Here is a 16604-nt window from a genome sequence, read left to right as displayed (position 1 = left end):
TGCTTTTTTACAAGAGAGAGAGAGAGAGAGAGAGAGAGAGAGGTAGACCCCAAATTAGATAATTATTTTATTTTTCATTTAAATTAAATAGAAAAATCATTAAAAAAAAATATATCAGAAGGGCATAATAGTCTTTTCAGTTTACTGAGGGACCAAAAACGCAAAGAAACTAGCTCAAAAAGACCATCAATCCAAAAAAGTCATGATTTGGACTAAAAACCCAAAAATTTGCATACCACATGAACCATTTTTGCAATTTTGTCAAAAATTGATAATAATCATTTTACTAACCTGGTAAAATTTTGAAATAACAAAGACCTTAAAAAGTTTGAACGATCATACAAATTAAAAAATTATAGGGAGCATTTATGTAAATTTGTTTATAATAATGAATTCGAAGCTTGGGAAAGAAATCAAGAATTGAAAAGAGACGTCAAAGAAGCGGACCCACGCGTCACATGCCTAGGCCCCATGACCGACTGCGAAGAGTCTCCGGCTCCCATTCTTTAGGTTTTGTTTTTATTTATTTTATATTTTTAATTTTTATTTCACATTTCTTCTGTTTCATTTCAACAACGAGGCGTATTTAACCACCACACGCCGCCTGTCTATGCTTTCATCCCTCCACGTTAACCTTCAATCTCTTTCTCTTTTCTCTCCCCCTTCTCTCAAATCAAATTCAAATCTCTCTGTGAATTCTCACTTTTTATCAATGGGTTTACAGAACCAACTTACCGATGTTTCCTCCGATTCCCTACCAATTTTCCTACTAGCCGTCATCGCCAACGGCGTTTGTTACATCCGCTCACTCGTTTTCACCTTCCTCCACTCATTAGGAATCTCTCGCTACCGATCCGATGAGGTCGACGACGCTATGCTGTTCGACGCCGTTGGCTCTGGTTTAGCCGGACTTATCCTCCTCGCCGATCAGCTCAACCTAAACCGTGTTTTCTCTTACAAATACAGCTTGTGTTCAGACCCTCGACCGGATCCGGCCTCTTCAGAATGTGTCGTGTGTTTGAACCGCCTCACCGACGGTGAACAAGTCCGGAAGCTAGACTGCCATCACGTCTTCCATAAGGAGTGTTTTGACGGATGGCTTGATCATCTCAACTTCAATTGTCCGCTTTGTAGGTCGCCGTTGGTTTCTGATGAGCGCGTGGCCATTACACGCCGCCGTGTGACGGATGATGTCGTTGATTGGTTCTCCTTTAGATGATGAATTGAAGCTAGATATACATACTTGAATGATGAATCTGTGATGATATTGATAATTGATAAGGTACTCGTGAGCAGAAATAGTCAAATTTTCAGAGGTAATGCTGTAGTGACAGGTACTTGACGCATGAATAGTTGTCCGTTAGTCTGGATTTGGTAATTACTGCTCTAGAAAAAAGGTCTCCGCCATGTTTTTACCTGTTCCAGAGGTCTTTTTTAACGCCTTAATGCAGGGTTTTTTCTTTGGAAAGGGTTGATGACAATTTTTGACATTTGACATCTTTTTAGGGTTTTTCTTTCTTTCTTTCTATGTTTCGAAAAGGGATTTTTGGCTGTGGTTTCTTGTTTCACTGTTCCAAATGTTTCTTTCTTCTGATCTTCTCAAATGTAATGTTATAAAAGAGTTTCTCTTTTTCATCTTCAAATCGTTTACTGCAATTTAACTGTTCAGTGTTTGTAATGTTAATATTGAAATAATAAAATTTTAAAATTATTTAATAAATAATAAGCGAAAGAAAATTAACAAAAAGTTCCATTAAAGATGCTTATTATATAAAAAAAAGGTAGGGATTAATCACAAAAAATGCCATAAATTGGAAATCTTTACTTATTAAACTTATAAAAAACATTACATTTTTAATATTTATAATAAGCGACAAGATTTCTAGTAAAATTGTTTTTAGTGGCCTCCATCATAATATTTCGCAAAATAAGTATTTTCATGAAAAGAAGTCGACATATTGATTATTATTTAGACACTCGTGAGTCGTGAGGTCTAATATAACTCACGGAATACTATTTTTCCTCAGAATTTAAAGCTAAAACTGATAAATAAAAGTAAGTTTTTTAGACTCGAACTTTGGGTGTTTAACTTCAAATATCATGTATCTTAATCAATTTTATTGTACATAATCTTGTTTAGGGTTAATATTATAATATGATAATAGTGAGTTTTGGGTTATCCCTTTAAATAAAAGTAAGTTTTTTAGACTCGAACTTTGGGCGTTTAACTTCAAATATCATGTATCTTAATCAATTTTATTGTACATAATTTTGTTTAGGGTTAATATTATAATATGATAATAGTGATTTATCTTTTAACTGTAATTTTGTCATTATTTTTTTTTTCTATTTTCTACAAGAAGGTTGAGCAAACCGAGACACCGATAAAACCATAATCGAATCCAAAACATAGATTTTTGGTTTAGATTTTTCAAAACCGAAAATTTCGGTTTGAGTTTAAAACTGACCGACTCATGCAAAGTGGTAAAACATAAGAAAACGTAAATGAAAAATCAACGCACGTTTATACCTTTTGCATTTGATACTATCGGTTTCCTTGCGTCAGAAGCTGAGGAACTACTCAATAGAGTCTAACGGGTCATTGTTAGTAATGTTAGGACCCCAATATCTATAGATATTGATTTTAAAAAAATTAGTTTTGTCATCCAAAAAAGGGTTGCGGTACAGCTTGTTGTTCGTTTACCCGCTACGTCTATGTAAAACGTTGTTCTTTAATTAATTCACAGGTGTTTTGTACTAAAACCAAACTGACCAAATGGTTTGTGTTTTTGTCATCATTTTTTTTTCGATTATACAAAAAGGTTGAGCAAAACCGAGACACCGATAAAACCCTGACCGAATCCAAACCGTCGGTTTTGGTTTAGATTTTTCAAAACAGAAAAAATCGGTTTGAGTTTAGAATCGGCCGACTAAAACCAAACTGAGCAAATGTGTTTGGAACTGACCCAAACCCAAGAAACCGATCTAGTCTACTTTCTCAGTCACATATTTATTCAGTTGCATATTTATTGTTCATTTTATATTTTGGAAGTTTTTATTCTTCAATTGTGACTTTAAATATTTTTATTTTTGATATATAATACTTGATACAAAATAAATGAATGTATAATGTTTTAAATGTCTTTTCATTGTTATAAGTTTCATCAAATCATTTATGACACAAATAAAAATATTTAAAGTGAAAGTTAAATAATAAATACTTCAAAAATTAAAAGTGGAGAATAAATATGAGATAGATGGAATATATATTTATTAATTATATAATTACTTAATATATTTTTAATAAATGTTTTATATTTTATTAAAATAATAAATATAGAAAATTTGAAAACCATAACCCTATTATTCTCTCTCTCTCTCTCTCTCTCTCTTTCTCTCTCTCTCTCTCTCTCTGACACGAGCACGACTGCATCACAAAGACACGAGCTATATCCTTTAGTTAGTAAATCGCCTAGTTGATTCGTGAATAAGAAACAAGTAAGATAAAAGCTTTATTCTCTCATTTATAGTCCCTCAAGTCCAGATGCAAGGTTGACGATTACGCTAGGGATGAGCAAAGGAACCGAACCGGCTGGAACCGGCCCGAACCGGACTCGGACCGGGAACCGAAGTCGACCAAAATTAAGAACCGAACCAGACCGCCGGTTCCTACCGGTTCTTGTCGTGTCTTCAATGTTGGAACTGATCCTTGATAAATAGCAACAAATGGTTCCGGTTTTTGCCGGTTCTACCGGTTCTCGGTTCCAAAAATCTACAAGAATATGATCCTGGTCCTGGCCCGATCGGTTCCATCGGGTTCCAGTTCCGGTATCGGTTCCGCCAGTTCCCCGGTCCATATGCATATCCCTAGATTACGCTTTGAATTTGTTTTATTTTGTTTAGAATTGCTGGAAAATTGGTTGAATCCCAAAATCCATTTACCCATCGGTTGGGCCCGAAAACTGAAGAAATTGACCTATAAACCCAAAAACCGAACCCATTCAAAAATATAACCCAATAGGTTTCAAAACCCGAAACCAAATTTTCCTTTTTGGATTCAATTTCACCTCCAAACCGATCCATACACACCCCTGATATTTAGGTCTATATAAAGCTAACTTTGTCTCCATTAGGCCATCTAATATGACATAATTAATAGGATGAAAAAAAATCCCCATACCCGATGAGGGACCCAAAAACCGCACCTAATTTGACCGGAAAATCCCCAAGTTAACGGGGAATGAAGATGGGGATGGGGCATCTCCAAATAAAAAAAGTGGGGATGAGGATGAGGATGAGGATGGGGATACCCCTAATCCCTAGCTCTAGACTCGATCCAGTAGATATTAATATATAAAAATCAAACAAAATATATAATTATAGTAAAATTTACAATACTTTAAATTTGATCAAAGTAATCCAACTCATTAGTAATTAATTGGTTGAAATTATATTTTTCCTTATTTGTTTATCTAATTTTACCTCGTGTATAATTTTTTTCTACTTGGTTTTCTATTATTACTTCAAATATCACTCTCATAACTTTTTTACTTGATTTTTCATCTATGTAAATAAACTTGTAGAAAATTTGTTTATAGTTTTTATACAATCTATGAATATTTTATGTTTTGTAAAATCTTTAATCTTACATTGCTAAACCTGGAATTAAAACTTTTCATATTATAGAAAAAAAATCATCGATTCCCCGTCGAGGATCCCCCAGTCCCTGTTGAGGGTAAGGATGGGGATTCGTGTATATTCCCCTTTAGGGATGGGGTAGGGATGAGGATTGGATGGGAAAGAGAATTCGAGGGATGAGGATGAGGATTTGGGTCCCCGTAAATCTTCGGCCCCGTTTCCATCTCTAATAATTAATCCACTAAAGTGCATTCTAATGGGTAATGAAAACCTATAAAAAATTACTAAATTGCATTCTAAGGAGTAATGAAAGCCTATAAAAAAATTATTGACACTACCAAATACAATTAAAAGATAAATGGTATAAATAGCAAATTGTGTATAATTGATTTTCATCCTATAACATTATCCCTTTTATTTACATTTCAAGTGAGTATTTATATCATCTAATTTTTTTTTGAGCTATTAAGACCATATTTGTAGATACCCATAGGGATTGGAGATAGTATATTCTTTTGAAAAGATAAATGGTGTGATGGTTTAGTGTTGAAAGACGTGTTTCTAGAGTTATATCGCATAGAACCTCAGAAAAATTTGAAGGTCAATGAGAGAATTCAGGGAAAGGGTTTAGATGGATTGAATTAGGATTGATTGAGACAACCGAGAAGAGGCGGGGAGGCCTCTTTACTGCTGGAGTTAGGCAATAGAAATTCCACTATTACTCTATCGGAATCTAGAGACACTTGAACTTGGTAATGAAATTCATTTGGGAATTTCTTTGTGTAATCCTTAAGGTTGTTCACTGGTGATGTCGAGGCAAATGGTGTTACTTGCAAGTTCAAATGGTTGAGTTAGGTTCCAATCAAAGTCAATTGTCTTGCTTAGAGATTATTCTTGGATAAGGTTCATGTTTCTTTAAATCTTGTTGCTTGGGGTGTGCATGTGACCTCAGATCTTTTCCCCTTCTGTAATGGCATTATTGAAAGAGTTGACCATTTATTTTTTTAGTGTTCTTTTGAAGGGGCTGTTTGGAGATGGTGTAACATTCAATTTAGGTGAGCAATTGTCAACTTTAAAAATTCAAAGATTTTAACCCTACTCATGACGTGAGGTGTGTATATCACATCGTGGGGAGGTTAGTGTAATTGCGCACCATCTTTGGGCTCACGACTGAGCACATATGGCTCACGACGTGAGACCAGCCTGAGAGGAAACCCTAATTTTGGGGGTTTTACTTTGTATTTAAAGGAAGTGAGGGATAGGGTTAGCCCACCCTCAACTTCCATCACCTCCTTAGACTCCCCTTTAAAACCATAACACCCATATTTGATCTAGATCTTGTTTGTGGTGATTCTCGCTAAGGAGGAGAAGAGGAAGAACATTTAGTCCATTTGCATTCAAGTCTCTCCATCAAGCATTCTTACACCTTCTGGACCTTTTGTGAGTTTCAAGTTCATTGCTTTATGAGTCCATAAGCTTAGATCTAGGTTTTTATGCTTAATCCTTCATATTCTTGATGATGTGGTGATTGAAATCCATAAAGTTGCCAACTTTATGGATCTCTAGTGTCCCTTGAGTGGTATAGATGCTAGATCTGGAATATGATTGAGTTTTAAGACTCTTGCATAAGATTTGGTGTCATTTCCTCTTTTGTGCCCTAGTTAGTGTTTGGGACATGCATTTCCAAAAAGCCACAATTTTTTTGATGTTCTGAAGTAAGTAAGACACTATGGAGGATTTAGTTGCTTGGACGAAAAGGGATTAAGAGTTTCATTAAGAATTTATGATTAGAGCGGTCTCACGATGTGAGCACATGGGTGTCACGATGTGAGGATGGTATTCCTTAACTATTTTAACTTGTCATGACGTAACCATTAGGGTCACAATGTGACTAGTGGATTGTGGGACATTCAAGTGTGGATTGATTTTGACTTTGACCAGGGTTTGACCAAGTTTGACCTAAGAGTATTTTGGATATTTTGAGTTATAATTGAGATTGTTCACTATTTGATAAATAGGTGACTAATATAGCTAATATTCGGAGCAATGTCCTGTTTAGCGATCTTTTTAGACTAAGAGTTGAGTTTTCCTCATTGTACTTGTGGGTCGAAGGCACTAATGTCGACCCACTAGATTATGTATCCGGTTATATAGGATAACATTATGTTGGTTATATGATAGATTGGTAGCTATGTATGACTACCTATATTTGCTTGATATGTGTTTATTTTTATCTGTTGTATATGTCGACATATTGTTGTTGGGTTGAGGCGGTCCTACTTTGTGTTGAAGGCCAAGACACCCAAGCTGTTCCATATAGGTTATAGGCCCTGTGAGGTGGTCTAGTCAGGCCGAAGGACCGGAGAGTGGTCCGATAGGTTGTAGGCCCTGCGAGGCAGTCCAGTCAAGCTGAAGGCTCATATTTGCTTGTTGTTGTTTGTTATGTTGTGTGGTGGTAATTTGGGGGAACTCACTAAGCTTTAGCTCATTCCTCTCAACCTCCTCTTTCTTTATCTCATTCCCTTCTACCCTATCATCAGTGACACCTCATCTATCTTCGGTAACATAACGCCACTAAATCACTACTACCATCATCCTCATCTTTATATTCATTATATATTTCTCCTCTGTCATCCCTGATTTGATCCATTTATAAACTTTTCATGAATGACAAAACTGGATTTTTTTTGTCTGATTTAGAATTTTATTTTTAGTTTATTATTCTAGTTAATTATGTTATTTCTAAGTATCATGTCTGAAATTAAAAACCATCTTTCCCCTTAAAATCTCTAGTTGCAAGTCTGAAATTTAAAAAAAAATGTATGCCCAACTCTGCTTCGATTATGTTACAAGTGTAATTCGATTATGTTGCAGGTGTAGTGGCGGCTCGTGGGGAATATCTCTCAATGGTGATGAGAGATGGTTGCCTCTAATATAAATGGTGGTGATGACATCGAAATAGTGATGATCACGATGGGGATTATCTCTTGATTGAACCCATATCTCCTTCGATTTTGTTAATAATGTCGAAAAGGGGAAGAAATTCATATATTTTAGAAGAAGTTTGATCTTGATTTAGATATGTTGTTTGTGATTGAGGGTGGTGTTGGTGGTAGTGATTATGAGTTGGTGTTGCTGCTGGTGGTGGTGAGATGAGTCAACATTAATGTTCAAACATAATAAAGTAAAGAAAAAAATAAGGATAACATGCTCACTTATAAGCATGTAATCGGTGTAGAAGGAATGAAGCAGGTTTAGAGTGAATCAACTTTGATACAAACCCTTTAATTAACACGACCCATACCCTTCTCCACCGAACCAACGATAAATCCTATATTAAGATGACTCATTTACAATATTAAGATTACACAATTATTATACATTCCACAAAAGTGTTATCCATAAAATATAACACGGATCAAAATTTACTACTTAAAATAACATATCATAAATAAAATAAATGTCTAATATGGAAAACATGCATAAGATAATGTAGACATTAAGATGCATCTTTAAAAATTCAGGAATGTTAACTCAGTCAAACCTATCCAAAAGAAATGATTGTAGAAAAATATTTATATGTGTTGGATTATAAACAGAACATACCGGTAAAAATCTATAGCCAACCTTTTAATTAAAGGGTTAATGGGTACGACTTATCAACGGGTAAACGAATCAAATATTTTGATCCAAACTCATATAATTCTTATGGGTTTTCGATCGGATCAGGGTCCAAAAACCGTTGTAATTCCAGGTGTAACAATGAATGCAATTTTTTAAAATCACAACGATGAACTATTTCATGAATGCAATTTTTTAAAATCACAACGATGAACTATTTCAAAAATTGAAACTTTGGACTAAAAATATAAATTGATGCAAACCATGTCAACCAAAACTGTAATTTACTCCATTTTCTATTAAATTGACCAAACTATATAAAAAATGTATCGGTTAAAGTACACAAGTGAACATTTTACTTAGGGTGGTAAGAGTAGAAACATCCAAACCCACTTAACTTATTGTCACATCAGTTTTTCTCTCTTATTTTTTTTTTTTCATATTTCTCACCCACAACACATGAAAATAACATCTTTCCCAACCTACTAAATTAAAAACATACAAAACAACATAGGGTACAAGTTTTTAAGCTCATGGTACGAGAGAGAGAGAGAGAGAGATGATCAAAAGGGTCACTCAGGTCGTTGAAGAGAGAAAATCAATGATACCTCTATTGGAGGTACATTGGTCTTAGAGGTACCCTGATACATCCAACCAAAACACAAAAAATACCCAATACTCCGTTCATATTTCGACTGGTCGGTGTACCTCTTCCTGCATATTGCGGTAAGATGCGGTATGCATAAACACCGCACCAAGCCCATCAAGAAAAGTGTGATATACGATATGTTGGTCATGATTTTGCGGCATGGTTTTCCTTTTGCCCATTTGAAAACTAGCTGTTGGCTATTTTTTTTTAAAAATCCTTATACATTAAACTTTACTTCTCATTTTAGAATCACCAAGAAACACAAAACTCTGTCTAGATTTTTCAAAAAATTTATTTCAAAATGTCTTCTTCTTCGTCGACTTCGTCCGGTAAGTTGATGTTGCGGAACCAGGATTTATCGGGGACGTCATGCGCACAACACTTGCTTATTTGCAAGAAAATGAAGGTGAAAGTTCACGTCCAAAAACAAGAAATCCTCCTCTACGGAGAGATCGTGAATCCGGGCACAACCAACCGGTGAACGGATACATCAGAAATGTAGTGTACGTGGAAAAATTCAAGCGTCGGTTCCAGATGCGTAAGGTATTATGTTTATGCATTTTTGATGATATATAAAATCGTTTTCTATATTTTCGGCAGCAGGTTAATGGAAGAGGTAAAAAAAAGTTTCTCCACAATCCAAAAATGTACAACTACAATTCGTCTATTAACATTTTACATGGGAGCGGACTCATGGGATGAGTATTTAAGGATATCAGAGCACATGACGTGGGATTGTCTATACAAGTTTGCAAAATTTGTGATTATCCTCTATCACAATTGCTATTTACGTAAGTCTATAATTAGCGACATCCATCAACTATATACAACACATGAAAACAAGTATGGGTTCCCTGATATGCTTGGTACTATTGGTTGTATCCATTGAAGTTGGGTAATGTGCCATAATGCGTGGTGTGGTCAATTTATGTGAGGTGATCAAAAGCAGCCGGCAATATTTTTAGAAGCAGTGGCATCGTATGACCTTTGGATTTGGCATGCATTTTTTGGTCCATCGGGTGCCAACAACGACATCAATGTTCTAGACCAATCAACGATATTCAACGACATCTACCTTAGGAAATCAAATGATGTTTCGTTTGTAGAAAATGGGACGTCATACAAGCGTGGGTATTATGCTACTGATGGAATATATCCCGAGTTACCAGTATTTGTGAAATCATTCATAGGGATTAAAGTTTAAGTCGGCACAAGAATCTACTAGGAAGGGCATTGAGCGCGCATTTAATTTCCTAAAGAGACATTGATAGATATTCGCAATACCGGTACGATCTATGGAGCGTAGACGAATAATTAACCTGATGTACGCATGTATCATATTGCATAATATGATTTTAGAATATGAGATGAGGGCGATTTGCTGCTACAACGAGAATGAAAATTTACCAAATATCGAAGGAGTTGGTATTGGTTCGGAGACGTACATGGCGAACAGAGCGGAAGTATACGATTGGGTTGACACCACAACCTTCGCGCTAATTTTGTGGAACACATCTTCAATGCTCAAACGAATCTCATTGTCGACGATTGTGTTGAAGACGACTTGTTTGACGATACAAAAACTGAATCAGAAATTTTTGAAGGAGATTCGGACGACGAGTTTGATGACGTGCCGAGCGACGATGATTAGATGCCACATATTATTCAACTATGTTTCGATTATGTTATTTTTTAAATATAACATACATTTTGTTTAATTAATGAAGTATTTTCTTTTTATTATTTTTAATTAATTACGTTTTATTCAATTAAAAAAATAATAAAATAAAAGTGTGGTATGGTATTCACCAGTTTTATGAGATGAGTCAAAAGATGACGTGACAGTGCAAAAACTTGGTAAGTATGATATGATATCTACCAACCTGATACGGAAAAAAAACGTTTCCCAATTACAATCCCAATATATAAGAAAGGCATATAAAAACGATGTCGTAGTCCGTAGTGCATCGAGCATTTAGCATGTTGCGATTGCCAAAGATTGCAAATAAAAACACCATACATTTGACGTGAATTATTTGTATGTAATTTAATTTCTAACATTCTAATAAGATTCTTACTTACAATTAGAATGATTTTATACACATTATAAAATTACATAAGTAACCGTGGGCATCTATAACTATAATAAAGATGATATTTAACATTGTTCTTACATAAAAATGCATAAAAAAAAATCGTGGGCATGAACATTTTTAATCCAATGGGTATACAAACTACAAAGTGTGTTGGTGAGTTGTTGTCATCAATATTATTTAAGTGTAATGGGATTACTTTGTTGACCAAAGGCGATCTTAATAAATATTAAACAAGTAAGGAAGGTGTGGAGTACACACTTGTTTAAGTTTGATCAAGTTTTCAAAGTACACTGTCATTTAGGGGAACGAACGGGGGTCCAAGGGGCGGCAGCCCCTGGCGGGGTCCAAGGGGCAGAGCCCCTGGCTGGGGTCGAGCTGCCAGGTCAGCACGGAAAATTTTTTATATAGGGTATGTTGCTATATAAAAAAATGCATCATAAAATCGTATTTTTAGAGAATTGACCATTGTTTGACCCTTATCCAAACTTCCGTTTTATGTCAGTTTTTATAGTTTATGACAGTTAGAAACTGTCATATGACAGTTTTCAGACAAATATCATAAATTCGATTTTGGTCTCATTTTTCTGGTACAGACGAAACTATCATCAAAGCATTCTAAATTCTTGTCTCTCTGAGTCTTATCCGATTAAAAAATAATGGGAGTACCACCCAAATGCTTTAATCTGAAAGTGTTTTACACAATTCTCAGAATTCCAAGTCTTACTATATCCCAATTTCTAACAAAGTGCATTCTCGAAATTTATTATCATAAAAATTCTTTAATTTATTAATTATATATGTATAAATAACTAAAATACGAAAACATGAATAACCAAGCCAAACCAAAGTCGAACCTCTTTGATTGTTAGTTTCAGGGTTTTCTTATTGGATGGTGTGAAAACAAAACCAGTTCGATCAGTTTTTGTTCAATTACAGTTCAATTCAATCTAACCTGATACGTAATGAATGGCCCTAAGCTATTTAACATATTTGATACCACAAATTCGATAAAGCAAAAGCGGATTAAAAAGCAACTACAAGTAATAAAGGGTAATGTTTGCAAGTGGTTGAGTTGGTTGTAATGGATACAAAGCAAGTTGTCACACTCTTTCTTGTTTTCTCCACAACAATTTATGCAACTTGATGGTGTTAACAAGTGGTGTGGAGTTTGCCATATGCCCCTTAATTCTTTTATTTGTTTTTTAATCTTATTTTGCTATTTTTATAATAAAAAACTGATTAACAACAATTACCTAACAAACACTCAAAATACATTCGTTAAAACACAAAATATTTATATAAATAACACATGGTTGTAATAAATTAGGCATTGAAAACAATGATGAATTTATCTCATAGCCTTTTAACATATAATCTTGAAACTCGAAAAATAATTATCAATAATAACTCGAATTTTTATATACCAAAAACATAAGTTAGATGAAAAAAACTTGATGCTGATGTAACTTCTCAGCACAATTTCATAAATTTATAACAACAATCGTTTATCATGCTTAAAATAGATATTTCTTATAATATAAAACGATTTCTTCAAAAAAAAAATAATAATAATAAGAACGATATATAGTGTTATTTGTACCTTAAGCTTAAAGTTTAAAAAAGAAAACTTTTCAACACTACAACTTGAAAAATGATAAGCCCTAAATATAGAACAAAAAGTATTTGTTGTAGTTTTGTTGGACTGGATCGAATGGGTGTTCACGTGTATTTAATTATTTGGGCCCATTTATTTTGATGGATCATGGATGCATGTTTAATCCAATTTTTATACGTTTTGTCTAATGTAACGTACCCTAGGTTAACATAAACAAACACTTAGCATAGTATATAAATATCAATGAAAATAGTAACATATAAATAATTGGTCGATTTTGGGTGATAGTATTTAACTGAAAAAACCATTTGTTTAGGTTGAAAATAAAACATATCAAATAAATTGTAGGTAAAGTCGTCAAAATCGGGATCCTACGTAAGATCGTTTTCAAGTTTGCAAAATCGAGATCCTAAGATTTCAGAAAAAACGACATAAAAGGGTAATTGATAATTTATAAAACTTTTTCCATGTAGCATGGTTAAATAGCTCAAAAAGGTAATTGACCATTTAGTAGTTAATTTTATGGTTAAATAGCTTAAATGAATATTAAGACTAATTATTTATTATATAACAATATCTACTCCTAACCTTCGTATTATTTGCTTTAAATATTTAACACGTTATTTTCTTTAACTATAAGGAAGAAATCAATAACAATTTCAACTTTTGAAACTCAATAAAAAACCATAATTTCTCAAACTCTTAATGAAAAGGGTTTTAGCAGTAAAAGAAAAGAAACTATAAAAATGTTCACCTTTATTGTTGAGGTTGAACCATTGAAGGATGAAACTAATAACAATCCAAAGTTAAATCTACAATTCTAGCATCAATGAGGGTAAAACGTAAAAGAAGAAAATGAATTCTAAGATTTGTCATTTACTATTCACAAAATAGTACAAGAATGAGGTAATTCGTTATAGATTAGGGATAGGGGTTATCATCTTTTGGTTCATATTTTGTAAAAGGTGGTACTATGTAAACTGTTGCATACCATCTTTTGGTTCATATTTTGTAAATGGTGGTACATATCCACTTATATTGGTTCATATTTTGTAAACAATTACCGGTAATTAAGCAAGGGCATTAAGCAATGGTCACAATTGGTCAATGTCATATTTTATTTCAAGTTTGGTTGTGCAGGTTAGCCTTAGTTATTGACATTTTTATTATTCATATGTGGTTCATAGTTGTTGTACTTTGATTTCACCATAATTCAATACAACATAAGTAAAATGTTCATTACATTCCAAAAGAAACAACATCATACATAGTGACTACATATCCCACTACATTATCTTAAAATACAAACCAAAACATAAACCCAATATAAACCACAACATCGACCACCCCGGAACAACACCACCTGCACCTTGCACTTGAGCTGGAACAACTTCTACTACTGCTTCTTCCATTTGTTCTACAAAATCTCCATTCCACCCATTGTGCAACTGTAAGAGCAAGTCCTTGTACCGATTAGGGAGTGGAGGATCCACCCAATCAAAGAATTTGCAATCTTTACTCGAATCCTGGATAATCCAAGATTAAAGAAAGAAAAAAAAAACTAAAAGATAAAGAATTTCAACATTAACAACTAACCCTATAATTTGGGCATCCAATGAATCTTCTTCCAGGATTTCCTGTCTTCCATGAAGTCCACCTTCCAACTAAGTCGCCACAGTCGCAATGTGTCCTTTGAGGGTAGAGGTGGCAATCGTGTCGTGTCGTGTCGGGTTCGTGTCGTGTCGAAACACTAAACGGGTTGAAAGTGTTTGACCCTAACCCGACCCATTTAATTAACGTGTCGTGTCGTGTCAACCTGTTTATTTTCGTGTCGGGTTTCGGGTTAGGGCTATAGCACGAAATATGTCGTGTCATGTGAGGTTAAAAGATTGAGCATGTTGAAAGAGTAGGAGTTAGGTAGGCAGAAAGGAAAAGCTAATAGTTTGGAGGCAGAATAGATGAAGTCATAGCAAGTTCATATGACAAAAATAAAAGAGTGGAAGTTGGGGGGGCGGATGACAAAGGTCATGAGGATGCGAGAGTGGTGAAAGAGACTGGGTAGTTTGGGAGAGAATGAAAAATTGAAATGAAGTATTGATCTAGATGGCTAAGTCATTTCAACATTACAAAACAATTCAATTCGAAAGCTTTCTTTTACTTATGATTTTGATTTTGTATTTCTCTAATTTATTTAAATAATTCAAAATACTTGCATATAAATAAATGGGTCATTTTCGAGTCATATTCGAGTTGAAATTCCCAACCCTAACCTTACCCGTTTAATTTTCGTATCGTATCGTGTCAACCCGTTTATTTAAACAGGTTGAAATATCTTACCCAAACCCGTTTATTTCGTGTCGGATTCGTGTCGGGTTTCGTGTCGTGTCAATTTTTGCCACCTCTATTTGAGGGGGATTGAACCTTCTCACAACCTTGCTTCCAACAGATGAAGAAGACGACATTCTCATCTTTTCTTTTGAAAAATACGAAGCTAGGGTTCATGGGGATTGACGGTATGGTGCTTAAGTAAGGTCGACAACTCCACATAAGCCTCTCATTTAATAAATCAGTGGTCCACGTAAGCATTTGGTGCCACTTCACCAAGTAAACCGGCTGCACCATCAGAAAATGTCAATCGGGTCAATAAATGTCGGTAATTTAGGTTTTTGTGTAAAAAAAAATTAGTTTAGGACTGTCGATTTGCAGCAACGAGAAGGTGCAGCAGCGTAGTCCTTCGGTTGCAGCGCCGTCGGCGTTGCTTGGTTGGGCGGCGTCGTTCAACGGCGTCGTCGGAGTATGTAGCTGGGAAGGGAAGCAGACGCGAAGAGGGAAGAAGCCACAGTGCAGGAAGAAGACGCAGGAGGAGGCGGGTGTGCGATTATGTGTTAGGGCAAAAAAAAGAAACGCGTGCTTTTTTTAATTCAAACTTTGTTCCATCTCTGAAAAATTAAGAGGTATTTTTAATTTTAAGAGGTAAAAAATAAGACGTAAACAAACGATCTGAATCTGAATTTTTAAGACACTGCCTCTTAATTTTACAATTAAGAGGTAAACAAACAACCCCTAATTCTTGGAATGAATCAGAGGCTTCTTCTGTGTTTACTGCTTCATCAAAATCAAACACAAATATGATTTCTGCAACTACATTTCAGCCTAATAAACACACATAAGAACATTGAACATAAAAACTTGAGTATAAAAAATAAAGCATAACATCAAAAATTCAACAGCAACATTTCATCATATCCATTTAACACATTCAAATTCGATCGTATACCATCATAATCAAGCATAAAACATCAAAATCAAAGCATAACATCAACTATAGATTATGATTGAACAAATTTGATTAGCATAACATAACCACTTATTTCGATTTTTTGATTTTTGACTTTGGGGGGAAAGAAGGAAGAAACAAAGAACAACAATCGATTTTCAGAAGGAGCAACAAACCTGTCGATTTGCAGCAGCGAGAAGGTGCAGCAGCGTCGTCCTTCTTCGGTTGTAGCGCCGTCGGCGATGCTTGGTTGTGCGGCGTCATTCAGCGGCGTCGTCGGAGTATGTAAAAGGGAAGGGAAGCAGACGCGAAGGGGGAAGAAGCCGCAGCACAGGAAGAAGACGCAGGAGGAGGCGGGTGTGCGATTATGTGTTAGGGCAAAAAAAAGAAACGCGTGCTTTTTTTAATTCAGACTTTGTTCTATCTCTGAAAAAATAAGAGGTATTTTTAATTTTAAGAGGTAAAAAATAAGACGTAAACAAACGATCTGAATCTGAATTTATAAGACATTGCCTCTTAACTTTACAATTAAGAGGTAAACAAACAACCCCTAATTCTTGCAATGAATCAGAGGCTTCTTCTGTGTTTACTGCTTCATCCAAATCAAATACAAATATGATTTCTGCAACTACATTTCAGCCTAATAAGCACACAGAAGAACATTGGACATAAAAACTTGATGTAAAGAAACGTAATCGACACAAGATC

At 34.8% G+C, this 16604-nt stretch overlaps 1 protein-coding gene across 1 annotated transcript; it reads left to right on the top strand.

The window, feature by feature from the left end:
* Positions 1-586: 586 nt before the first annotated feature.
* LOC145070213 (E3 ubiquitin-protein ligase RHA2A-like) lies at positions 587-1643 on the top strand. The gene has a single exon (XM_079017151.1). It carries the CDS (start codon positions 611-613, stop codon positions 1217-1219), a length of 609 nt encoding a protein of 202 aa, XP_078873277.1. The 5' UTR covers positions 587-610; the 3' UTR covers positions 1220-1643.
* The last annotated feature ends 14961 nt before the right edge of the window (positions 1644-16604 follow it).

The sequence above is a fragment of the Lactuca serriola genome, chromosome 8 (genome assembly GCF_051521515.1).
Source record: "Lactuca serriola cultivar US96UC23 chromosome 8, Lser_US96UC23_V15, whole genome shotgun sequence".
NCBI lineage: Eukaryota > Viridiplantae > Streptophyta > Magnoliopsida > Asterales > Asteraceae > Lactuca > Lactuca serriola.
The sequence above is the reverse complement of the archived record's forward strand: the minus strand, read 5'-3'. Positions and strand labels throughout refer to the sequence as shown.